We start from the raw sequence: 26536 nt of genomic DNA, 5'->3' as shown, positions 1-26536 counted from the left end.
GCTTGAAATCCACATTCGAAACAACTCGGGCCATGTACAGCAGCAACCTCGTCTGAAGACACTTTACTCCTCCTTAACTCCGTCTTGAGTCATCCCTAACCACTAATAAGGTGAAGACCATAGAGCCAGCAAACTAATTCATGAATTTTATCCTAGTTTACCCAAAAGCATACCTCAACACCTCCCCTCACACACACACACACACACATTTGATTCATTTTCTATTACTGACACAGTTCGTGTTACACTCACTAGATGGCTCTGAAAATTCCTTCCCATTATGGTTGTGACAAAGTTTCTGGTCTTGTGTTACATACAGTACTTGCAGTTTAGATTTATGACCAGCGGGCACAGCCTCGGTAAAACCATCGAGTCAGCGTCAATGACTCAGTAGTCCATTAGCTTGTCGGACGTGGTGGTGATAGGAGTGCAAGAATTATGGTCGTGGCTGAAACACGGTGACCTGTTATACCTCGGCTACGATGATTTTTAGGGTTGTGGTAAGTACTGAACTTGATTATGTTTGAGTAATGGGAGGTCCTTCCCTATAGCGAACAAGCAAAAGCGGATGATCGTACGGATGTGTGAGGGTAACAATCGTTAACCCGATGTGTAGTCATTTTTATTCATGATCTGATAGTCCAGTCTCATATAGGTAACCAGTAATCGGTCTCGCATTCTGAGGATAAACATGGATGGTTTCACGAGTAGTTAATATGTATGGTATTATTGCATTTCCGCACCACACATTCCTACCCCTAATCTATTATCATATTCGATTAAGACGTCTAATTGTAAGATAATTTTCTTCTATTACGTTACCGTCGCAAATGTATAATAAGAGATGGCGTATCCATAATTTATCTATTTTCTTCCATTAATCTTCCGCCATTATCTCTATCCCCACACTGCTTGTATCCTTCATAAATCATCGTGCGCATGCGTTACCGTACACATCACGCGGCCAATTAAAAGCGTTTTTTGGGGGACAACCAATTAAAGTGATTTGTGGTTTAATTCACGGTATTTTTTGCCCAATCAAATTCGATTTTTATTTTGGTTCTATTTCGAAATTCAAATTCATTTCCGACTATGGAAATCTGCGATGGGTGTCACTTCAATTATATGGAGCTGATTGCGAGTTTTGGAGAAAAAGAAAAACTATAGCATTTTTTCGATCTCGTGGTGTTCTCCCAATCTTAGTAAAGTGTCCTAAGTGCAAGAACGAATGCAAATATCGTCAAGGCCAACATATGTGGCGTCGTGGTAACTCGTCCAATAAGGTAAGAAAAAAGTGATTCTATCATATGGCTAGTCGGTTAGGTCAGGTTTGTTTTCTGTTTTTATTTTTTATTTTTTTTCATTCGCTTGGCCATAATTTTGTCGGTAAACGCCCCACCAAAAGAAAGAGACAAAAAAACCCGGCCAATTTCCGACGGAAATGGTCATAACCGATCTAAACCCACATAAATACATAGAAAAACATTTTTATTACGTTCTAACAGTTGTGTGCACTTATGCAAATTTACCATTTCATGTTTACCAGGCATGGCTGCCGTTTGCCGGAAATTGCTTCTGCTAGTCAGATGAAAGAAAACTGACACCACGCCATTCTATTAGTGACGTGTCACTATCCAGCAATCGGAAATTTCAATAAATTTTATTTTTGGGCCTAAATACCATATAATGATAAAGGAAGAAATTGCCCAACTACAGTATATAAAAATAGACCAGATATTGCAGAAAATCAAACCTTATTATTAGATGCAAAGATGAGATGCAAAACTTCATGTTTGTGCACAAAAAATTAGAGACTTGACATAAATGTTCCATTTCAAAAACTTCGCTTTTCTTAATCCCCAGAAAGCCCTAGATCCAACGATTCTTATTACATCATTGTCAGACTTGGTTGAATTGGTACCAAGGATATTTAATGGAACGCTTTAGGAGTTAAATGATCAGTGGCAAAGGTTATGCTGGGAGACAATAGATGACGAAACAAAAAGTTTGGATATATTAAATTTTTATAAGTAATGAAAATGAATGATGACGGGAACCTTAAATATGATGTAATTGGGAAATTTTGCGTTGGATGTCGTTGCATTGCCAACGTCTAACGCAGACGCTGAAAGACTATTAACAAAATTTAACCTTACCAAAACAGTGTAGAAACTCCTTGCAAACGCTGAATGCCCTTATCACTATGGAAAAATATGCGAAGTGTAAAGGAGGTTGTATGAATATCAATACCACGGATGTACAACAACTGATTGGTGTAATTAAAAAATAAGGTATTGATTTTTACACGTATAGGTATGTTGCAGGTAAATGTGTTTATATTTTGGGGGTTCATTAAACATGAATTCAGTGTTTTTCCTAGGCCTTTTATTGGAAGTATTCATAGTGCTCAAAATGCCTTGGTTATACATCTTCATTTGAAAGTTTTCTACAAAGAACTGCTAATTATTTTCAAGAAAACGTGATCGGATGCAGACAGCCGGATGAGCGGCAGCCCTGCTACAAGGTACAAGACCTTGTTCACCTAATGGCCACCCAACTAGAGGTGGCCATGCCGAGGGAAGATTGCTACTGTATACACTTCCGTCGCAAATGAATAAAAATGAACCTGATATGACCTGACCTGACCTAACCAACTAAAGAAACCTACCCAACCTTACCTTGCTTCCTGGCCGGGGGACGGCCCCGCTATATTAAACAAAGTACTTCTTTTGTTATCTGGTGCCAATGAAATCATCTTTCTTGAAGCGTATGGTGTAATTTTAAGTATTCTGTGGACGTGAGAAAACTGTACGCTGGCACCGAGCGGGGTCGGTTGTAAAGAAACAGGTGACACACGGTGACTGCAGATTTTCCGGAGGAGTATTTATGATAAATAACCAAAACTTAAATTTCCGATAAAAAGTTATTTGCGATAGAAATGCCATAAGACAGTTTGTATACGGGTGAGATCTACCTATAGCAACAATTCATTTGCAAACTTCTATTGAGAGTCCACTTGTAAATTAATACCCATTTTTCTTGGTAGTTTTGTCTAAGGCTATTTTGAATCTCGGTGCTGGATCAAGTTGATAGTACCGTAGCTAGATTTCGATCTTCCATAAATACGTTTTTTCCTATTCTTGTGATACAAACGAATCTAACCTTGGTTTTTGGTGCTAACCGCCCGTTTTCGAGTAAACCTAACCTTAAAAAGCCTGATGACCTCTACTCCACCCCACCCTTCGTGTTGACCGCGTTCTTTAGAGGCTGGCGTCGATGATCAGAATGTGAGCGTCTGGCTCCTCAGGCTGTGAGTGGCCTATATCAATACACAAGGTGTCATAGCTAATTAGCTACCACCTTCCCACAATGCAATTTTTTTTAATAAATTACGAACGATGTCAGGCAGTGGTCGTCAATTGGCTATCGCTTTCCCACAACGCAAGACATGAAACAAATTACGAACGGGCCCGCGTTTCCCAGTTCATTGTTTACCTATTGCCGAGAACAGCTCTTCTAGGGATGTGTTTTTTAGCTGGTTTATCAACGTTATTTCTCGTTGGCGCCGAGTCAGAAATTTTTCTTTTTTGGTAATGTGATTGCAAACAATAACCGATTGGAAACCTGGCTACCACCTCAAATTGACCCAGTGCTGTTCTTGATTCCAAAGCTTGAGCTGGTAGACAGTTCCATAGATCTACCAGCCTTTGCGAAGAAGGTAGTGTTTTCTTATGTTAGTTTTGCGTGATGACTTGAGCGCTAAGATCGTATTCGTAGTGCTTCATTACTGTAGTATCTGGTACTATGGTGGACAAAAGTTCCTTCCCTCAGCCAGCCACAATGTGAATGAATCGCCTGAGGTTCGAATAACGAAGCAACTGAGGGAAGTGGTGTTATCGTCCTACAGATAAGTGCGTATGACGGGGGACAAAGGGGGATGGGGGAAAGAGAAGGTGGGCTGAGGGAAGGGACTTTTGTCCACCATAGTACTTCCGGCCACCACGAATGCGAACAAGGAAGTTTGTGATTTTACGCTCGTTACTCAAGTTTATCCCCACCCCCTACAGTAAACGTTTGGGTGTTTAATTATTAGGCGAGGTAAGCAGGGTGGCTAATCTTGAAGTGGTCTAAATTAAATGGTTCAAATCTAGATTGTAGGAATTAAAAAATTCACTCTGCAGGTAACAACCATCGTGTTGAGGAGTGTCTTGGTCACCGGCTACCTAGACTACACCTCACCCACAGGACAGACACTACACCCTCGTGCACAAGACGCTACCCAACCACACCACCAAGATCTAGATGCTTCTCAACCACACCAGGCTAGAGGGAACTTCTTTAGTGGCAGAAGTTACCTAACACTGGAAAAACTACAGCAGCGATCTCCTGACCAGCTTCCTCATCCTGGGGCCTTTGTGAGGGACCCAACAGTCGGTGAGTCGCTTCGGGGTCAAGGTGTCAGGTCCTGTTAATGATGGTTTGGTAAAGGAGGGTTAGACGCAGGCAAAATTGTAACCAAGCTAAGTTTTATAGTTTGGGATTCAGACTAGATCTCAATAGCAAATCTAAAATCTAGTTAATTTATTCACGATTTTTTTTAAGCAAATTACCTTAATGCAAACATATTATATAGTTTATTGATGGGTAACCGTATAATGCAATTTCTATTACGGCGCCAAGTGTGTCGTCTCCTAAATGATAAAATAAATCTCCCTTATTGAAGACGAGAGCGTGTCGCCCTACTGGGCAGACCCTGATGGCCGGAGCCCTGTCAACCTCCCACCTAATACCCTCCCGAGCCAACTTGCTCCAGGACCCAGCCAGTGTCCGTAGGTTCTCGACTTTCGTTGTTACTTTTGTATTCTGTAGAAATTGGAGTCTTTTGTATTCTGTAGGATTTGTATTCTGTGGGATTTGAATTCTCTTGTATTCTGTGGGATTTGAATTCTCTTGTATTCTGGGATTTGAATTCTCTTGTAATCTGTGGGATTTGAATTCTCTTGTATTGTGGGATTTGAATTCTCTTGTATTGTGGGATTTGAATTTTCTTGTATTGTGGGATTTGAATTCTCTTGTATTGTGGGATTTGAATTCTCTTGTAATCTGTGGGATTTGAATTCTCTTGTATTGTGGGATTTGAATTCTCTTGTATTCTGCGGGATTTGAATTCTCTTGCATTCTGCGGGATTTGAATTCTCTTGCGTTCTGTGGGATTTGATTTCTCTAGTATTCAGGTAATTTTTCATTTGGCTGTCTAAATTAGGCATAGTTTTAACGTTTCAGTATGTCTTCGGTACTGCCCCAAAAAGTGTGTATTAGATTTTGGCCGAGACTATATGAAACAACTGGTGAAGGTTTTTGACACACCCAAACCGAGACAACTGGAGTCGCCGTGTTCATTTTTAAATTTATCGACTCCCTCCGTAAAGATATTTTTTTGGGGGGAAAGTGTTTTATCACCTTCATCAGGCCAATATAAATATAAGCATAGCGTGTTGGATATGTATAGAACATACCTCAAGTGGTAACGTCTCGAGCATGATAATCATTGAGAAGACTAGACAAGCATTGAGTTGGCTTATTTTACCTTTAGACATTCCCTTTAATCCCCTGAAAATTAACCAGCACTTCTCTTGTCAACAGAAGAGAATTAGAGGGACCGTGTAACGCCAGCGCCCTCTATCGCACTATCACAGGCCGCTGCAACAACCGAATCTACCCTGAGTTTGGAAGCTCCGAGCAGCCGATGCCTCGTATCCTGCCACCGGTCTATGGTAAGCCACACCACCACCACCACCTCCGGATATTCGTGTCTGGGATCATTCTTTCTTGAAGTTCTCGTTCTGGAGAGTAAGAGCTCTGGTTTTGATGTTCTATTCCTGGAAAGTCAACTATTTGGGTTTCAACTCCCTGGAAAGTAAACTAGTTGGGTTTTTACTCGCTAGTCGCTAAACTTGTGGGTTTTTTCCCTTCTCTTGCAGGAAAATAACTAGCTAGGTTTAGATATTCATGTAGGGATTGTTTTATTTATTTCCCAGTTATTCACTAAAGTATTCAGATAGTCTCGTTACCGACTCGTAATTCCAGGTGTCGGCGTTTTATTCATGACAAAGTATATTCGTGACTAAGACATACTTTCGTGACTAAAATAATATATACGTGACTAAAAGAATATTTTTGTGACAAGTATTCGTAATGAAAAGAATATATTCGTGACTAAGAGTATATTCGTGGAAATGACAAAAACTTACAAGAAAATATCAATGGTAAATTGGGTTATTTCTCTTTAGTTAACTTGTGATGCTCCTAATAACTGACGTGTCCACACTTAAAGACTAGAGGGGCTGTTCGTAAGGCACTCCAATGTATTGAGACTGACATGTGTGGGCAAGTGAGCGTCCCTTCCCTTCCCCCACACTCCCCACACTCCCTTCCCTCCCCCACACTTCCTCTCCTCCCCACCCCGAATATTACAAAGAATGTTTTAAATGTTAAAAAAAAATTAAAATAAAAACCTAAGAAAAAAAATTAAACGAAAAAATTGCTAAAAAAAAGTTCAAAAAGACAAAAATCTAAAATAAGAAATCATAACAGACGCTAATTAGTAAAAAAAAAAAGAAAAAAAAGTTTGAAACCTATTGAATAAATTTAGATAATTTTTTTTTTCAATATTGATTAGAAAAATGGTTTAGATCACATTTCTTGCCATCCTTATGCTGGACTCGTGTCTTTTAAACAATGACTGTGTGCTTGGGCTCGAGTGTGGATACTGACGCCAAGACACTAACGAAGCAAGATCCACGTGCAGGCGGGCATGACAGGATGTGATTGGTCCTGTCAACCTGTAGCATTCCACCCAACTCAAGATTAGTGCTTGTCCGTGCTGTGCTGACCAACAGCTGCTGTCTTATGTTGGGAGAAAACGAGCATGTCTTTGTGGATATTTTATTGTTAACCCCCACCATACATATTGCGAATTACATGTTCTTAACACCTCACTTGAACTTTCTCCTAACTGTTATTGGAAAAGCTCTGCCTGGAATTCTTTTAGAAGCCTTCCTATGATTCATCACAAACTCCATCAGCAATTATTTCCAGAAATAAAATGTTCTCAAGCTGCTTACTTCAGAGACGTTTCCTTCAACTTCCGCAGACTTGGCGCTGATGAGGAGGCGGTCATCTTCAGGAGGTTTGTTGCCCAACCCTCGTGTGGTGAGTCTCCTTCTGCGAGAGGCGCCTGTCGAGAAGCCTCCTGCCCACACGGTCCTCCTCATGCAGATGGGACAGTTCATTGACCACGATCTGGTCCTCACTCGCAAGGTTTTAGGTAAGCTTTTGGTCAATCTATGTAGTTTTAAGTTAAATGATACAACTTCGGCAATATAAGGTACACAACTTTAAGGTAAAGAGTGCAATTCCGTTAAATTGACTACAGATCTGGTTCGTATCCAAAATATTATAAGCAAGTTATATTTAGAAACGTTCCCGTTGATTTACTCTCCTGTGCTGTTCGGGTGGTGGTTGTTGCTACATTAACCTTGCTTGGTAAATATCGACCTACAGATGCCGAGATCAAAAAGAAGTGCGAGGACTGCAGCTCTTGGAGAAACCCAGCCTGCGCCCCAATACCTCTGCCTCTCCACGATCCCTTCATCTCTGCCACCGTAGACCAGACAGGCAAGCGACGGTGTCTCCCAGTCATCAGGTAAAGTTCTGGATCACGGCCGAAGTGGAGAGGGTTTTCATGATCAAAGGTATTGCGTGAAGATTTGATACCCCCCCATTGTATTTCACTGAATAATTACACCCCCCCCCCCAAACACTAACCTAACTCGACCCACCCTCCTAACCCCCACCCTCCTAACCCCCACCCCCGGTAGCATTAGGGTGTTTAATGAAGTTCAATAATCAGGGGTGTCTAATGTTTGTACGATTCACTAAAGTTTTAAAGTACTTATCAGCTCGTAAATTAAAGTGTACAGAACCATTTCGGATTTGTCTCCACAGAACCACAAGATTTTATTGGTTACTGTGCTGTATCCTGTATACAAGACGAACCTTGCATATCCCATAACATCTAGAAGTTATTCGTGCTTCCCTGCTTAGATAGTTCATGTGAGGACAAAGTCTTCAGATGACTCGTGTTCACTCGGCTTCAAAGTCCCTGAACTTTGTCCACAGGACGTTGGCAGACTGGAGGCCAGACAGTGCCAGTCATATGTCACTTCAACAGCGGAACTTCAACACAGCGTTCCTGGATTTATCTACTGTGAGTCCTTGGATTAACTAGTTTCATCTTCTCCAAAATGAGTAACTTGATGCAAAAAGTAATGCCATCAGTGAATTTGTAGGGATGGAGGATTGTTTAGTAGATCAAGAGCAAGTTGTGTGGATATTTTTGAATGGTGGTAAAGATACCAAGAGACGAAGTGGGTAGCTATTTAGGTGTGGGATTTGCTCACGCATCTAAGTGACCGACTAGTATTGGTTAGTTCCCGCTAAACAGACCAGACCATTGCCTTAAGTCCAGAAAGGAAAGTTCGAGTAATAGACGAACAAGAAAAATATACGCGACTCCTGGTAAAGGTAACCAGTGCTCACTGTAGTTGTATCGACAGGGAAGATACAGAGTGGCTGCAACTCTAAAACTTGCGAATTTTTAGTTATGTATTTTGTGGTTGTAGCTTCGTATTCTAACCACACACTTTAGATAACAATATTGTTCTAAGACTGAGCTACGTATGGGAGTCTGTGTCCTTATAAACAAAGTCTTATTGTTCCTTCCAAATTATTTTCTATAATTAGTCAATTGTTTGACAGTAAAATGAATGCCAAATGCAGGAAGTGATAGGAAAGGGTTAGAACAAGTAGAAATGTCACGCAGGCGCACTCGCTCATCCGCCTACCTTACATGTTGCACATCCTTTCAGAGTAAATTTTCTACCTGTGACGGTTTCATTTGCCCTCACAGGTGTACGGGAGCACAGTGTGTCGACAAGAAGCGCTGAGGACCTACTCGGCGGGTTACCTTAAGGAGACCTACAAGGGCCTTCTACCGTTACTTCCAGCAGAGCTTTTCATAGACTGTCGGACACCCCAACGACAGTGCTTCCTGGGTGGAGATGACAGGTGCGTGACATCCCTCGAGGGTGTTAATGCATGACGTCCCTTCGTGGTGGGTGTGAATCCTTCCCCGTTAACCAGACAAACGGTCATTTTCCGTAGTTTTTTTAATTAAGGGTTCCTATTTTTTATGTTGTCTAAAGACAAAGGCAACTTTTTAGGAACAATAGTTTATTCTTTAGTCTAAATTGCACATAAATTAGATGATAAATGATTGATAGAAATAAATAGAAGGTAGATAAGCTCACCTGACGGCTCGTACACCTTTAGGGTGAACGAGCACTTGGCGCTGTTGGTGATGCATGCGCTGTACCTGAGGGAACACAACCGCCTCGCCAGGAAGCTGAAGACGATCAACCCTCACTGGGACGACGAGAGACTCTATCAGGTAACCCAGACAAGTGTTGCGAGTCGGTCACTTCCTCTGGTTACGGGCCAAATGGATACCACCCCAGTCCTAATAGATCTTTTCTTAGCCTTGACTAATCGAACTGGACCCCATTAGCCACCATATTTACCTTGTTTGTAAAATTCAAAATCTTTTTCACTAATGGTGGTAAGACTAGAAAGCAAGAAAATATCTGCACTATAATCGAAAAGCTGCTAAAAAAATCATCGATTGTGGCTTTATCTTGTAATCTTGTTGGTTTTTAATGTACAGTTTATACGTCCTCTTTGTCAACAGGAGGCGCGGAGGATCAACATTGCACAGTATCAGAATATGATCTACACTGAGTTTCTGCCAATTTTTCTTGGGAAGACGAAAATGAAAGAGTACAAACTAAATCCCAGAAGCTTTGGATACTATCAGGTACCGAACGATTGGTCTTGAGATGTGTACTGAATAGGTCTATGGCAGTTTTAGTCTACATTACACAACGGTACTGTAATAGTTTCTCCTTCCTTTGTTGATGTGGAGAGCAGGGGAGGGGGTGAATAATACAGTAATAAAAATCCATGAATCTTTCATAGCAGCAACAAAAAGGTTTAATTTATAAAATTAATATACATGCAACAAAGCGCATTTCCTCTGCACTAGATTTCTGTGTAAACTAAGAATTTTACACGCTAAAAAAAAGGCTTGTAAACTCTGCATTTAAATAGGAATCGGCAGGAGATACAAAAGGTGTTTTGTCAGGAGTTAGAGTAAAACATGACTTCAGTTCTTCATAATTTTACAGGATTATGACAACCAGGTCAACCCGGGGATCTTGAATGAGTTCGCCTCGGCAGCCTTCAGAGTGGGTCACACCATGATCCCTGACGACCTGAGGCTGGTAGACCGTCATTACACACGGACGTCCTCGATACCCCTTGTCCAAACCTTTGAGAACCCGTCTGCCATCTTTGAGGTGAATAGTAGCTAGATCGGTATGATTGTGTGTGTGACCGCGCGGTTTGATCTCGCTGGTCACCGGGTTAAGTGGCATTTTTGGTGAATGCTTCCCGAGTGCTCAGTTTTTGTAGGTTTGAATTTTTTTTTTTTTTTTTCAGGCAAGTTACAATTTAGTAGTTCTACATTTTTATATAAGGGAGGCTCATGACTTGTTGATAATGTGCAGCCATTGAATTTAGAAGAACTTAAGTTTATTGTCTAAATGCATTAAATATTTTAGTGCCCTGTAAGTTTCTCTTTTGCCAACGTTTACTTTATTTGCTTTTAACTTTGTTTAGTCCTCGCAGTCCCCGATTGTTCTGAAATTACGTGGCTTATCATCCTGCGTATATTTTTCTAGTGCAGCTTAACACAACCAAAAACCAATTCGTGATCACTACCTAATCTCATCTTCTTTGATTAATGGTTCATACAGCCTGGTAAATTCGAGGAGGTGTTGAGAGGTCTTGTGGGTACGAGGGTGAACGGTGTGGACCTTCGCTTGGTCGACACTATCCTCAACCGACTGTTTGAGAACCTCGGTGTCCCCCACTCTGGCAAGGACCTCCTCGCCCTCAACATAGCTCGAGGTGAGAATTCCTCTAGAAGTTGGTAAAGTAAACCTTAATTTGACGTTGACATTCACGTTGTTGTTTCTTTTGAAGTGTAATTGACAGTTGTATCTGTACGAAGTTTGCAGAATGAACACTGAACAATACCTAAATGAACACTCGTAGTGATATTCATAGAAACGAACGAAATCTTGACGAATAATGACTTCTTCCCCAGGTCGTGATCACGGGATACCTCCATACCACTTGTACGTCGCTGCTTGTGAAAAGAAAAATATAACTTTATTTCGAGACCTAAAACAATTCATGCCTCCGGTCTCTCTTGATCTCCTCAGAAAAATTTACTCAAACGTGCAAGATGTGGACCTCTCCGTTGGGGCCTTGGTGAGATGAAGTAGACGGATTAATTATTGTCGATATAGTTTACATTTGCCTTTACCATCCTTTCAAGCGTTGTATTTACTTCATACTTGGGCTCCCTTGGTCAAACCGACGAACAGTTTCCCATTGTTTGTATACCTGCACTATGTATATTGTTTGTATACCTGCACTATGCTCTTCTTTCCAAAGGAATTGTTTAATCCAGCAGTTATGAGAATTCATCCATTGAATTTGAAAGATGCATTTAGTTAAGTAGTTAGGGCGTGTGTTGATGACTAGCTTTAATACCAGATGTTCAAATCCGGTGAATCACTTAAGCTTACACGTGTAATTATATTCTTCTCAGGCGGAGGAAAGTCTACCAGATGCTTTAATTGGACCAACATTTTCCTGCATCATAGCCTATCAGTTCTACAACCTAAAGCGTGGAGACAGATTTTGGTGAGTCCTTCTTAAACCTTGTTATTGCTCGTCTTGTACACCCAGCTTCCTGGCCCCCCTACACACCTCGGGCTGCTCACCATTGCACAATGAACGAGGAAACACATAGAGGTGTACTAAAGAATTCTCGAACCATAACCTGTGGACTATAGTACGTTGCATGTCTTCACGGGATTGTTTTACCTTCTTCGAGTACTTTTTATTGATGTTCCTCGTGTGCAGTATATTCTAAATGAAGGCACTAGGTCAGTATATTCAGATCTTTCTCCTCATTGATACACGTGTTTATTTTATCATTTACAGGTATGAAAACGCCGACGCTGGTTTCTCCCACCAACAACTGCAGTCAATTCGTAAGTCGACACTGGCGCGTGTTATCTGTAACAACTTGGATGACGTGAGGGCCAAGGCACCAGCAGAGGTCTTTAATATACTTAGCAAAAAGTTAGTTAAAAGTACTGTTCGCAGGTAATTTTTTAGGTTGTGTAATTTAAAAGCTTGGAACTGCTTGTTCAAGTATCTAAACTGAAAACCGTGTTTGAGATAGCAAGGAAACAGTATTTTGATTGCCAGTAAAAAGTGTTTAAGAGCTTTATGAAAACTATTCCTGAACACTGCCCCCGACCGCCATACTATACTTAATGAATCCTATCTAAGATTAATATTCTTCAAAGCTGGCACCAATTCAAAGCTGGCACCAATTCAAAGCTTGTATGGTGTCCGTGACTAATGTTGAAAAGTCGTCTCGTGTATAGGTAAGAATAGAATGTTGGAGTAGACCGTATTAACAATGGATAATGGTCATAAAGAAGACGTTCTTCCCTTTGGATAGCAAAGTGGTAACAATATTTTCTTCAAAGTAATGATTGGTTGAATGTTACAGGAATCCTTTACATCCGTGTGACGAACTCAGGGGGACACAAATGAAGTTGTGGGCTGAAGATCCTCGCCACAAGCCGAGGTTGTGTGTGTTCAAGGACCACTATTATCTACCAGGCAGAGTTGTGCCCTGGTCTCCTTGTAGGTACTGCGTCTGCCAACCTTCCGGTGAGGTAAGTGGTCACATCTCTGGTGATCTGGAGTTAGGGAAGTGTAAAATTTTAATTTGTCGGTCCAGAGTCTGCAGCAACATCTGTAGTTGACTTTTTCGTTCTTGCAGATGTTGTGTGGCGTTAACAAGTCTGGCTGCAATCATTCCATCACTGACGAGCACTGCCGACAGGTGTGTCACAGGGACCAACCTAAGTCTCGTAAACATGTTCATGTTACTAAAGACTTGAGGAAAGTTTTGTTTGGTTAATAAGTGACGTTATATAAAATGGGAGACTTGCTGCAGCTGATCCTGGGCTGGAGAATCTCCAAGCTCCTGCAGGTGTACAGGACGTGGATGTTTACCCCGGACCGGGCCCAGAGAGCCAGCCTTCTCACTAAAAGGAAGTACTATTTTCAGAATGCATAATCCAAGAGTAGATATAGAAATATGTAACTGGTAGCAGACCTGTAAAATTGCAAATAACTGTACAGTATTTTATTTTTTCTTGAATGTAGATCCAAAGTTTTGGCGCCCTCCACTGTATTTACTGCACAATGATAAATGTCGCCCGGAGCATTCAGGTTTTAATATATAATGGCCTTGGTTAGTGATGGTACTACAGGAAAAAGAAATGTTATTATTCAATGAATTTTTTTAATACTTTGTATTTATTTTATCCTAATTGATGATTGTAAAGGTAAAATAACAGTATATAAAGAGAACTATCTTAGGGGTTTTATGTAATAGTGTATTGTGGCTTGATTCTACACCATGACGCCAGATAATGGACACGTCTAATGCGTCTCACTGCTGGTCCTTAACCCTAATGGATACTTACTCCTGGTATCCCCGAAGTTAACAGGCCACAGTCAAGTTAGATCATATACAATACCAAGGGACCAGATGATAACATTCCTCAAGAGTTATGGAGCAAATAAGAGGCGGCTTCGGTCCTTTTGGATACCAAATCCTAATGCCTCCCAGTATTAACGGGTCCTCAGTCATGATTTTATAACTTACTGGTGATTTACACGTAGCAAAAGTACTTCCGGATATCGCCATTACTGAAAAGCATCGGGTCGACCTGGTCTTGGAAGGGTTTAGTATGTGGATGGGAAGAGTGACGGCCACGACATCCCTCTGCTTTCCTCACACCAGTACAGCTACTAACGCGTATGATTCACCTATCATAATTGCTTATATTGTATGTATCGAGTCGCGTATAGCGCCCCCCCCTCAATTTGTGGCAACTATAGGTCGCGAGCAAAATTCCATGGTCATAAAGATTCTAAGGACAGTTATTGTTTGGTCCTTCACTGTTGAGTGAGCGCTCAGGATAGTGGTACTTAGTGCCATGAATCGGACAATCGATTCGGGAATTAACCAATTTTCCGAAGGTTTCTCACTCAATATTCCCTTCATCTCTCCTCTTTGCCGAGGTTGGTCAGCCGAGTGAACGTTTATGCTGCCCACATGACTATTTTCACTAAAGAAGCTTATAGATTCTAAATGTTACTGCCTTTAATGTGTATCTAAACAAATGAGAAAGTGATGGTACTGTTCCTCTATTATTGCTCGACATGGAAGCAAAGTGATAGTCGTCAAGTTAAGAGACGAAGTTCTCAAGCAGTGATCCACACCACCGCGACCTTCACCTGTCTCGCCTCTACAGGCAACAGATTCACTCGGTTAGCAAAACCTGTTGTGTGTATGTAATTGATGTATACAACATTTATTAATAACATCAAATAGATAACATGTGAACCCGTTTTCATAGACCTGTTAACACAACTACCTGGAAACACGGCAAGCTGCGTTATACTTGGTTCGCTTATACAAATTAAGCATAAAAAATGAGGCCCGGCCTCGAAAATTCCACGAAGGTTCGAGCCATAATGATGTCAATGTAAACAAACCGGGCTGCTACCAACCCAGAAGTGAGTTCGCTCACAACCACTTAGCAGGGAAGGTGCTACTCGCCGTTCTTCCCTGGTGAGGATTCATATAAAATCCTCTTATCGGTGTACAGTTGCTGGAGTCATATGAATAAATGGTTAGTGGTCTTATAACAATGGAGCCAATTGGTGGAAGAGTTTCCTAGACGTAATTTTGCTTGACAATGCTGATAAATGGGCATGTAAATATAATATAAACTCGAATATAATAATACACACAGAAGGGGTACTTGTAGTACTGTACATGTGATCCTGGGGCATTTAAAGTTCGTATGATTCCGGAGACGCCTAATGTGGAAGATCATGAATTAAGATAATCTTCCGCTGTATAAGGGAGAGGGAATTGTTTCATCAATAGCAAAAAAAAAAATAAAGAAAAAATCCTGTCAAAACGGAATACACTATCATGTAAGGTGCACTGGGCTTAATGTGTTATGTATCCACTAGCCCCTTGGTGACGCCACCGTCGCAAGCCGATAAAAAATTAGCATTGAGTGAGCCATCCTAGAATATAACCTCCTTGGCCTGACTTGTGAGGGAAGGGAAGGAACCTGCACTCTGGCTGTCCTGTGTATTTAGACCTTGATCGCTATCCAGGTTAAGTTATATTAATATTAAAGTATTTAATAATTTGATGAAATTAGCCGAGTAAATGTATGCACAAATTTGTATACGTGACTGCTGGGCAAGTCACATGCTAGATCGCCAGAACATTAGAACTGGTTCAGTCTCGTGTGCCAGTTATTTCCTCCCCCTCGTTTTTTCTCTACACTTCCTTCATTTTAATTTCGTGGGTATAATACTTTTTCATAAAATAATGCACTATTTGTCATAAGTAATGCAAACTCGTGTGTGGAGAGGATTAAGATATTCCTATATCTCAATGAAGGGGTGTGTGTAAGGCTTGCATATGTTTAGTGATAGCAAAGTGCTAAGTCGAGTAAACATATTCAAGAACAATGAAGGCATCCTACACAAGCCACAGGCTTCCTTCCCTCGGCATGGCCACCTCTAGTGGGTGACCATTAGTTAAGTTCATATGCAGTAAACAAAACACTTCTCTCAAAATAATGGTATCATTGTGGAGGGAACACCAGAGTGGAATAACCTCAGATGGAGAGAATGATGAGTGAGTGTGTTTATATATTTCATGACGCACAGTAGGCCGACCTGCGCCATGAGGGGAAAAAGGCGTAAGAGATCCATTTTTCGTTAAAAAAAAAAAATTCCCCCCTCCCTACAAACAAAAGACGCAAATACTGTCGAGCGGAAGTAGCAGAGCGGACGTGGGTGTGGTGACAGGCGGTGGTGGGCACTACAGTCTTACTCCCGGGGTGGGTTCCGACTGCTGCCCAAAATAGCTCTCGGTAGGAGATGGCACCTTCACTGTCACCGCCTCTGCCCCTTGCCTTGCCTTGCCAGTACCTCACCTCCGCCCCACCGACCACAACCCCACCCAGGTCAGTTTTAGTCATAACTGCTCCACGGTAGCAGTGGTAATAACCACCGTTACAAAGGTCAGTGTTACCCTTGTCATGACTGCTCCACGTACTACCACCGCTACAAAGGTCAGTGTTACCCTTGTCATGACTGCTCCACGTACTACCACCGCTACAAAGGTCAGTGTTACCCTTGTCATGACTGCTCCACGTACTACCACCGCTACAAAGGTCAGTGTTACCCTTGTCATAGTTGCTCCACGTACCACCCTAGTGAGTAGGCTATTGGAGTGGCCCTCCTTTTGTAAGCTACACGAGTGGGCCTCCATCTCAGTGGGCCACGAGATATAAATTGGTTATGTGCACTGACCATGACCCACGAACAAACCTAAATGCATTTAACACAATAAAATGTTAGTCAATTAAGGGTATCAAATGTAGCACAACGGTGTCCTTGGAGCCTGTGTGTGTGAATGTTTATAAAAATCGGTTTACAATGTGTCTGGATCTACCAATTGGAATCGTGCACCTTTTAGTCCATGAAATGACTCGAGAAAATCTACCTGTCCTCTTTAGTCACTAACTACATTCACAGCAGTAATCTAAATCTATATCTACAGTGTACTGGACTTTAAAAAACGCGTCCAATAATATTTTTTTCCGTTAACAACCCATGTAACATTGATTATACAAGGAATAGCTTTTTGTCTCTTGAGTCGTTCATTACAAATTCTTTTTTCCAGGTCTACACGGCCCTGCACTATCAATCTAGCTTCTTTGAGACGACGGAAGACTCAAAATCCACAGCATGCGACAAGGTCCTTCAGTAGGGTGGAGTAGTGGTGCTGTACGTCCCACTGTAATTCAGCCCTCAGCCTATTCTAACAGGGGAGGTGGAGAGGCTGGCATAAACTGTATCTGCTGTACTTGCTGCTCTTGTATCCACCTCGGTGTCCTGAGATCTAAGTTCGGCTGGCTCAAGATCATTCAGCTGGTAGGTTTTTAAGTTATTTTCTTTATCATTAAGACCAACATGGCACAACAGAAGCCCGGATCATGACCATGTTAGAGGAGAGATAGAGGTACTACTTTATATGCTGATTAAGGATCTGGATTCACTGCTTAAAAATTGTAGTAATTGGTGTTAATTAGTGGCCTCTGAAATCATCTTTAAAGATATTTAATATAATTAAAGTCAATCATGCTGTGCAATTAGTACTAATTGGATAACTAATCACACTCATTGTTACAGTTTCTGTCTGCAATCTGCCTATCACTGACACTGAACTACGGGTTACCTCACAGCTCAAAAATTGGAGAATCCTTCACATTCTTTCTGGTCACCATCTCCGCCTGCATCTTTGTGGTGTGCCTCCTCACCTTCTGCTACATCATCTCGGCCAACTCCTTCCAACTCATCCGTTCTTCTGTTCTGGTTAGTTTATACTCGACACTGAAGTTCATTACAAAGAAATGAACTTGGACAAAGATTTATATACAGTACACATACCAAATGCTCAATGTTTTCTACTTTCGACGAGTGACTTGCATCATCAAATTACTGGATAGTCTATCTTGAATACCTAAACATCATGCCCTTAGAAATGGTGGGAGTTATTATAGAGGGTATGTGTTATTACCTCAGCTGTTCATAATACAGTACTGTACTGTATCTTTGACGGGCGAATGTGTAGAGTGAAGATGAGGAAGGGTGTGGGAGAGTGAGTGTGGGGGAGAGTGAGTGTGGGGGAGAGGGAGGGTGGGGGAGAGGGAGGGTGTGGGAGAGGGAGGGTGAGGGAGAGAGTGGGTAAAGGAAAGTGCAAGTAGGGGATTGTGTTGTTTCCACCAAACTATTGTAAATGACAGTACTGTATGTAGCTGTCTAACAGCACAAAGATGCACTCTAATTATGGGAATACATTATAGAGTATTTTATTAACTGTCACGATGTATTGTTCTGCCAACAGGAAATAGTGTTCAACACCTTGGCCTGTATCCTCTACTTGACATCTTCAGCTTATGTATCCTGGTCAGTCCAAACCTTTCTATGGATCCCTTACTTGACTAGACCATACTTCACTGTCTACCCAGCCATGACGGCTGCTTATGTGAGTATTGGAAAATTTTGAAATTTGAACACTTCTTTGGAGAAATTTGAAGCCATATGCAGTTATATTGAGGAAATTAGAACATTGAGAAATTTTTAATTAACTGTATATTTATTGATAGTGTACAAATTCCCAACACACACACACACACACACAAAAGTGAGACATGACTGGAGTCATTCATGTGGTTTCAAGTCGACCAGCCCTGATATAGCTACTACCGCACATGTCAAAAACGTTCAAGAGACTTCACAGAAAAGAATATATTATTAGTTATTACAGAGAGATGATTCTTTGCATTATTAGTCTGATAAACCTCTACTCAAATAATGGTTCTGTCCAAGAATGCATGTATAGGCTTCTTTAAGTCCAAGGTCAGATAGATTCAGAATAAGTATTAACGCAACTATAAATAAAATTGAAGTCTTGCATCCAATAGTAAAACAAAGAAACAATTTAATGAATTTGATAAAATTATAACAAAAGTATGAACATGTTGGAAAATAACAATAATTTTAATAAAAATAACTGCCATCGACCATGTATAATGGATATATTGAACACAAACATTGATCAATTGCAAAATAGAAAGTAAACATTACCTTTATTTACAGACCAGGCACTTTACCTGACCTGGCCGCTGCAACGTTTTTGATCAACTTTTCGAAGTCAATCTCTCTGAGGATGTCATATTCGATACTCATCAAAGCCAGGTGGCTGAGCCTATCATGACACATTGTAGTACGAAGTCTGTTTTTAATAAACTTCATTTTACTGAAAGAACGTTCTCCGGAACAATTTGTGACCATGAGCACTAAGTACATCCGTAGCATTATTTCAACATTTGGAAATGTATCTACAACTTTCTTGTCTATCAACAGCTCGTAAAGGTAATGTGCCCTCCCTTTCTCATCATCTTCAAGAAATTGAGTGAAGAATGCTGCAAACTGCACAAGTTCAACTCCAAGTGTTTGATCCAAATCATTTTTGTACTCAGCAACCAATTTTGCTGCAGCTGCTTCAATTTCGTCACAATTCATTGACTCCAGTTTAGACAAGAACCCGAAAAGTGAACATGTTTCCTTATAGGCCTTTAACCGTTGATCCAGTGAACTCAGGAACTGATCACTTGCTGGAAGGAAATTCTGAACCCGAAATTTTTCTGACTGAGAGGGCTGCTTCTTCTGATCGTCCATAATCCAATGGATTGAGTCGTACATTACGTTGACGCTTGCGTGTCTGTGAATAATCCCCAGTTTCTGACATTTCCCTTCCTTTTTCTCATATACATGGAAGCAATTTCTTTTTTTCTCGTAAAAAACATTCCAAGGACTTCAGCATTGCTACTGCTTTGTTCAAATCGAGTTTAGGATCTTGCAATGCATGGCTTGTTGCATCAACTTTACCAAGAACGTCATGCCAAAACACAGCATAAATAGCAGTCTCGAACTTGCACATCTTATCATGGAGACCATTGGCTTCATAACATGTTTTGCTCGTCTCATTTTCATCTCTAGCTTGAGGTTCAACTTGAACTTCGGAAACAGCCATAAGTCACAGGGGACCAGATCTGTAGAGTATGGAGGGTGGGGGGCCACTGGGATGCCATGCTGTTTCCCAAGTTCAAATTGAACCTCAAGGGGAAGATGATCATGGACATAATGGAGATTCAGTACTCATCGCTGAAGGTGTTCTCCAGCCTCACCAACAAGGACTTTCAGATCTGCGTCCAGAAGTGGGAGGAGGGGATTCAGCGCTGCATTGAGGCCCTGAATAATATTTTAAGGGTGACTAAAGTTTCACTGTTATATATATATATATATATATATATATATATATATATATATATATATATATATATATATATATATATATATATATATATATATATATATATATATATAAACCTAGCTTACTATTAAAATTCTATTAATCTGATTACTTGTATTAATAATACTGTATTGTCTTACAGGCACTTGGACTGGTGTTGGGAGTTGTTCACGGTATAGACGCTTGGCTGTCCTATAAACAGTTTCCAGGTCGACCATGCTAGCTTTCACCATATTAGATAGGGAGGTACACTACAGGTATTCTCGACTATTTGACTAAAGATCGTGCTTTAATATATCCTCCATTAAAAACTTTTATACTTCAAAATCTTCAGTGAAATAATAAATTTAATATAAAAGTTTCTTTTTAATTTTAACCTAGAGGAGAGGTGAATGCTGGTGTTTAGCAGATGCTCAGCAGCAGATGCTCAGTAAATTCTCTTGCTGGTAATACAAGTGTAAATAATTATTTTCATTTATTTTCAGCAGCAGCAGCCAAATGTATGGAGCCAGGCGGAGAGATCCAGGAACCGGAAGCAGCCAGATGCAGAGACCTTGGATATCTGCATCTGGCTGCTTCCGGTTCCTGGATCTCTCCACCTGGCTCCATACATTTGGTTGCTGCTGCTGCCGAGCTGCTGCTAATGATGATATTGAGCAGCTGCTGCTGGGGCTGAGCAGCTGGTGCTAGTGCTGCTGCTCATCATCATCATCAGCAGCACTAGCACCAGCAGCTCAGCATCAGCTGCTCAACAGCGGCATTAGCAGCAGCATCAGCTGGTCAGCAGCAGCCCCCGGGAGGACCCCTGGGGGCGTCGACCTTGAGGGGACGACCCTAGGAAGGCTCCTGAGTGTGCCGCACCTGGGAAGGCCCCTAGTGGCGCTGCACCTGTAGGGCCCCTGGGGGCGCCGCCTCTGGGATGTCCGTTGGGGGCGCCGCCCGTGGGAGGACTCCTGGAAAGCCCCTGGGGGTGCTGCACCTCGTAAGGTCACTGGGGGCGCCATCCCTGGAAGGGTCCCTGAGGCACCGTCCCCTGGGAGGGCCCTTGTCGGCGCAGCACCTGGTAGTGCCCCTGGTGGCGCCGCCTCTAGGAGGGCACCTGGGGGCGCCGTCCCTGAGAGCGCCCCTGGGGAGGCCGCCCCTGGGAGAGCGCCATGGGGGCGCCGCCCCTGGGAGGGCCCATGAGGGCGTCGCCCTTGCTAGGCCCCCATGGGGCGCTGTCACTGTAGGACCCCAGGGGCTTTGTTTCTGTGCTATTTAGAACTTCCCGAGATGCAACGTTAGTTGAATAAATAAATACATTGTCCATCGCATTTGCCATCTCATCCCGAAAAAACGAAACGGAGAATAATATCCAATCGGAAAACATAAATTGGGGTGTTGTGCTGACCGACTGCTCTGTTCACCTTTTGGCTGAAATTAGTGGGTTTGTATTTTAATCCACAAATCACATAAGTAAAGGAATGCTGGATGTATGTAATATGTACCACACCATGACCAATCAAGCTATAGGGCCCCTTTGGGCGGTGCACCTGGTAGGGCCTCTGGGGAACCGCCTTTCTAGGGCCCTGGGAGTGCCTCTTGTACTGGTAGGGTCCCTTGAAGCACTACCACTGGTAGAGTCCCTGGGTGCCCCGCTCCTAGCAGTGCCCCTGGAAGTAAGCCTGGGGTCACAGCCCCTGGAATGGCCCCTGGTGGTTCCCCCTCTGGGAGGTCCCCTGAAGGCACCACCCTTGGGAGGGATCCTGGAAAGCCCCTGGTGGCACTGCCTCTCGTTGGGTCCCTGGGGGCGCCATCCTTGGGAGGGTTCCTGGGGAACCGCCTTTCTAGGGCTCCTGGGAGTGCCCCTGGTAGGGTCCCTAGAGGCGCTACCTCTAGCAAGGTCCCGGGGGACCCCGCCCCTGGTAGCACCTTCTCTGGGAGCGCCGTCCCTTGGAGAGCCCCTGAGGTCGCCACCCGTGGGAGTGCCGCCCCCTAGGAGGGTCCCTGGGAGCGACGCCCTTAGGAGGATCCCTGGGGGCGATGCCCTTGAGAGAGCTCCCCACCCGAAGGAGGGCCCCTGGAGGCGCCGACCCCTGGGAACGACGCCCCTATGTGGGTCCGGGGGGCGACGCCCCTGGGGGCACCACCACTGGGAGGACCCTTGGGAGGGTCCCTGGGGACGCCGCCCCGACGAGGGCCCCTGGGAGGGCCCTTGGGGTTGATGCCCCTGGTAGGGCCTATGGGGGTACCGCCCCTGGAAAAGCCTCTGGGGGTGCCGCCCTTGTGAGGTCCCTTGGGGGGTGCTACCCCTGTGAGGGTCCCTGGGGGCACCACCGCTGGTAGGGCCCCTGAGGGCACCGCCCTTGGTAGGCCCCCCTGAGGGCGCCGCACTCTTGGAGGGTCCTTTGAGGCGCCGCCCATGGGTGGGCCCCTGCAGCCACTACTCCTTTAAGTCCTTGGGGATGCCGCCCCTGGGAGGGCCACCGTGGGTGGCGCCCCTGGGAGAGTCCCTGGGTTGCCACCCTTGGTAGGTCACCTTGGGACACTGCTCCTAGGGTCACTGCCCCTGGCAGCACAGTCCCCTGGAGGGTCCTTGAGGACGCTGCCCCTGGGAGCGATGCCCCTAGGAGGGTCCCTGGGGTCGACGACCCTGAAGGCGCCGCCTATAGTAGGGTCCATGGGGTGCCGTCCCCGGGAGGGCCCCAGGGGGTGCTGTGGGAGTTGCCCCTTGGAGGGCCCTGGGGGGGTTTGCCCCTGCTGGAGTCCCATGGGGCTCTGTCAGTGCACCGGCCCTGTAGGGCCTCAGGGGCTATGTTTTTGTGCTATTTAGAACTTCCTGAGATGCGACGTTAGTTGAATGAAAAAATACATTCACCATCGCATTTCCAGTAACAACGCTTCCTGAAACACTTGGCGCACTGCTCCTGGGAGGCACTCTGTGGGTGCTGCCACTGGGAGCAGCAGCAGCAGCAGCTGCTCAACAGAAACTGTTCAGTAGCAGCAGCTGCTCACCAACAGAAGCTGCTCAGCAGCAGCAGTAGTAGAACATGCTCAGCAGCAGAGTTGTTCAGCAACAGCATTACCTGTTCAGCATCTGCTATAGTAAAGGTTGGACCTCACTAACCCGGGACCTGATACAGTAGTCCGGCAGCTTCGATGGTTCGGTACAGTATCATAGCTCACTTCTTGTGGCTGTTGCCACTATTTTACCTTTAAATATTTATATTTACCCCTAAATATGCCTCCTGAGAGACCAGCAAGCAGTGGAAGTGGTTGTAATGTGGTGAAATGTAAGCATGTGACATTAACTATTTTAGAAAAGATGTCTATACTGAAGAAATTAGTGAGTATAGTAATAGTACATTTTATGCATTATTTTGCCTTTTATAACCTCAGCTTTGATGGTTCGGAATTTTCGCTAATCTGCAACCAGTCTGGTTCCAAGCTTCCGGATTAAAGAGGTCCAAACTGTAGATGGTACAGGACAAAGGCAGGCCATCCTGTATCATCATATTTCCATTAGGTCTACCTGCATCACAAGCCCAAGACAACAGCATCTGCTGGTGAGTACAATATAGTGTTTACATATACCGTATTTGCCGGCGTATAAGATCCTCTTTTTTTTAAATGTATCCCAAATTACCCTGCGTCTAATGCGCCCATATTACTGATGGGAGGCCAAGCACTGTAGGCGGAGGTACCTAGCTAAGGAGTCTGGGACGAGCAGTAGTCCTCTAAGCACAAAAATTGTGTTTACTACTAATAAAATACGTACAGAAAAACAAGCCAAATTATCACAAACTTATGGCAAATTTGCCGGACTTAAATAATGGCGTACATTGGCTTAATGGTAGAGGGAAGCTCACAACATCTCACTGTACCTCCTCCCAGAATACGTAACCCACACCAGATACATGTCTTACATTATTTAATGACTGTATTACCTTTAACAAACATTTGTTTATTATCTAAATGAAAAATGCCCCTAGAAGGATTAAAGAAATGTTAACAGAAAGTTCAACCGCCAGTCAGCCATTTGCAGTGAGTCGATGACGCCAAAACAATAACGATGGTGTTACACCCTGGTGGCAGATTTCGGCAACAAATATCACGGCCAAAAATACAAGTTTCACATCCTGTCGGTAATTCTCTTGACCAAAATATAAGCAAGCCACACAGCTGCTCTGATCAGAGGCAGAGTTGGGTTAGTTTAATGTTACTATATATGATTTCCTACTTGACTCCAGTATACAGTGGCCCCTCGGTTAACGAACTCAATCCGTTCCAGAAGGTCGTTCGTTAACCGAAACGTTCGTTAACCGAAACCATTGTTTCAATGGGTTTTTGGGTAATTGGTTCCAGCTCACCGAAAATTTCCTAACTTCAACAAAAATGGCGGAAAAATTTACTTACTTTGAGGTGTGTATGTAGAAGGCTCCTGGATGATGGTGATGATGTGCATTTGAAGTGGGAGGTGCAGGAGGAGAAGGGAGAAGAGAAGGAAGTGGAGGTGGAGGAGAAGCATTTTACTGCTTCTTGGAAGGTGAGTCACCTTCCATGAAAATGTCAGGAACCTCTGGACTGACAGATTCTCCACCATGAACATCCTCTCTCCTTCTTGAAGTGGAAGGCTGAGGGCTAGCATCTTGTTCCCTCTGCCTTTTACTGAAGAAAGTGTCAATTGTGGTCTGTGGGGCATCTGTCCTCCTCACCATTAACTTATGTTTAAAGAAGGAGACCACTGAGTCCTCAACATGACACAAAGTTAGTTCAGTTTTTTCCACTTCTGGGTGCTTTGAAGCCAGTTCCCTGAACTTCTCCCAGTGGTAAATCACATCTTTCAACTGTGTAGCTGACATATGGTCATCACTTTCAATTTCCTCCTCACCACTGTCAGCCTCTACCCGTAACATCTCATCCAGTTCCTTCAAGTCATTAGGAGTAAGTTCCTCCTCATGAGACATCACAAGCTCTTCCACATCCTTCTCCTCCACTTCAAGACCCAATGACTGACCAATGGACACAATCTCCTGGTCCAACTCTGTGTCATCCTCAAATCCCTCAAAATCATGGACTACTGATGGCCACAGTGCTTTCCATGAAGAATTGAGGGTTCTATTGGAGACTTCTTGCCATGATGACACAATCAATTTTACAGCCTCCAGGACGTTGAATTGTGTCTTCCAGAACTGTTTCAGTGTTAGTTCAGGATCAATGGAAGTTGCCTGATGACACCTCCTAAACATTTTCTTCATGTACAACTTCTTGAAGTTGCTGATCACATTCTGGTCCATTGGCTGTATGAGTGATGTAGTGTTTGGAGGCAAAAACAACACTTTCACAAAGTCAAATTTATACTCCAAATTTCTGGCAAGGTCAGGGTCATGACCAGGAGCATTATCCATGAGGAGAAGAGCCTTTAAAGGAAGTTTATTGGTGGTTAGGTAGCTCTTGACAGAGGGGCAAAACACATCAATAGCCCATTCATTAAAGAACTGTCTTGTCACCCATGCCTTACGGTTGGACTTCCAATAAACTCCAAGCATTGTTCTTACCACTTTCTGTTGCTTGAACACCCTGGGGTTTTCAGAGTGGTAGACAAGCATAGGCTTCAGTCGGAAATCCCCTGAAGCATTGGCACCAAGCAATAGAGTGAGACGGTCTTTCATGGGTTTATGCCCAGGTAAAGAGGCTTCATCCTTGGTGATGAATGTTCTTTTGGGCATCTTTTTCCAGAACAGCCCAGTTTCGTCAACATTGAACACTTGCTGTGGAAGATAATTTTCTTCTTCCATCAGTTTTTTAAATTCAATTAAAAACTTTGCTGCCCCTTCTTTATCAGCACTAGCAGCTTCACCATGCCTAACAACACTTAAAATGTCACTTCTTTTCTTAAATTTTTCGAACCAGCCTTTGCTAGCCCGAAAATCTTCAAATTCTGTTCCTGAAGAACCAGGTTGATCTGTCTTTAAATGTTCATAAATCTCCCTGGCTCTTTCACAAATGAAATCACCAGAAACTGAATCACCTTTCATCTGTTTTTCCCTAATCCAGATGATAAGTAACCTCTCAGTTTCTACGATTAGGGATCTACTTTTAAACACTCTTGTAGATTTGTCTCTCACGTTCACTTCCTTAAATTTGTCTTTTTGTGCAAGAATTGTCGACACAGTTGATGCCGACATGCCATATTCTTTGCATAGCGCATTTGATTTAATACCTTGTTCGTGTTTTTTTATTATTTCCTGCTTCATTTGGATTGAAATCACTTTTCTTGATCTCTTAGGCCCCATGCTG

General features: G+C 43.1%; 3 protein-coding genes across 5 annotated transcripts; 2 read left to right on the top strand and 1 right to left on the bottom strand.

The window, feature by feature from the left end:
* Positions 1-405: 405 nt before the first annotated feature.
* On the top strand, positions 406-13550 carry LOC121866367 (peroxidase-like). Its single transcript, XM_042365989.1, has 17 exons — positions 406-500; positions 4182-4434; positions 4724-4829; positions 5644-5774; positions 7154-7327; positions 7564-7705; positions 8182-8269; positions 8972-9129; positions 9394-9511; positions 9809-9934; positions 10305-10475; positions 10935-11088; positions 11288-11454; positions 11798-11892; positions 12196-12336; positions 12776-12944; positions 13052-13550. The coding sequence occupies exons 1-17, from the start codon at positions 483-485 to the stop codon at positions 13190-13192; spliced, it is 2352 nt and encodes a 783-aa protein (XP_042221923.1). The 5' UTR covers positions 406-482; the 3' UTR covers positions 13193-13550.
* A 2673-nt stretch (positions 13551-16223) lies between these two features.
* On the top strand, positions 16224-20615 carry LOC121866576 (protein singles bar-like). Of its 3 annotated transcripts, none has more exons than XM_042366344.1 (5): positions 16224-16340; positions 17063-17313; positions 17572-17754; positions 18287-18427; positions 20400-20615. In XM_042366344.1, exons 2-5 carry the CDS (start codon positions 17128-17130, stop codon positions 20478-20480), a joined length of 591 nt encoding a protein of 196 aa, XP_042222278.1. In that variant the 5' UTR covers positions 16224-16340; positions 17063-17127; the 3' UTR covers positions 20481-20615. The 3 variants fall into 3 exon arrangements, with proteins under 3 accessions (XP_042222278.1, XP_042222280.1, XP_042222279.1); XM_042366346.1 differs by lacking the exon at positions 16224-16340 and adding an exon at positions 16375-16397; XM_042366345.1 differs by lacking the exon at positions 16224-16340 and adding an exon at positions 16468-16550.
* A 1643-nt stretch (positions 20616-22258) lies between these two features.
* Positions 22259-22660, bottom strand: LOC121866523 (proline-rich protein HaeIII subfamily 1-like). The gene has a single exon (XM_042366290.1). The coding sequence runs from the start codon at positions 22658-22660 to the stop codon at positions 22259-22261; it is 402 nt and encodes a 133-aa protein (XP_042222224.1).
* Between the last annotated feature and the right edge of the window lie 3876 nt (positions 22661-26536).

The sequence above is a fragment of the Homarus americanus genome, unplaced genomic scaffold (genome assembly GCF_018991925.1).
Source record: "Homarus americanus isolate GMGI-L3 unplaced genomic scaffold, GMGI_Hamer_2.0 scaffold16430, whole genome shotgun sequence".
NCBI lineage: Eukaryota > Metazoa > Arthropoda > Malacostraca > Decapoda > Nephropidae > Homarus > Homarus americanus.
This window is presented reverse-complemented; position numbering and strand designations above follow the sequence as displayed.

Bases quoted from the DNA above. Each gene is read 5' to 3' on its own strand.
- LOC121866523 (XM_042366290.1), bottom strand. From the start codon at position 22,660: ATGGGCGGCGCCTCAAAGGACCCTCCAAGAGTGCGGCGCCCTCAGGGG.
- LOC121866576 (XM_042366344.1), top strand. From the start codon at position 17,128: ATGCGACAAGGTCCTTCAGTAGGGTGGAGTAGTGGTGCTGTACGTCCC. The intron at 17,314-17,571 runs GTAGGTTTTTAA...TCATTGTTACAG, and splicing joins GGCTCAAGATCATTCAGCTG to TTTCTGTCTGCAATCTGCCT. The intron at 18,428-20,399 runs GTGAGTATTGGA...ATTGTCTTACAG, and splicing joins CAGCCATGACGGCTGCTTAT to GCACTTGGACTGGTGTTGGG.
- LOC121866367 (XM_042365989.1), top strand. The intron at 11,089-11,287 runs GTGAGAATTCCT...CTTCTTCCCCAG, and splicing joins CGCCCTCAACATAGCTCGAG to GTCGTGATCACGGGATACCT. The intron at 12,337-12,775 runs GTTAGTTAAAAG...TGAATGTTACAG, and splicing joins TTTAATATACTTAGCAAAAA to GAATCCTTTACATCCGTGTG.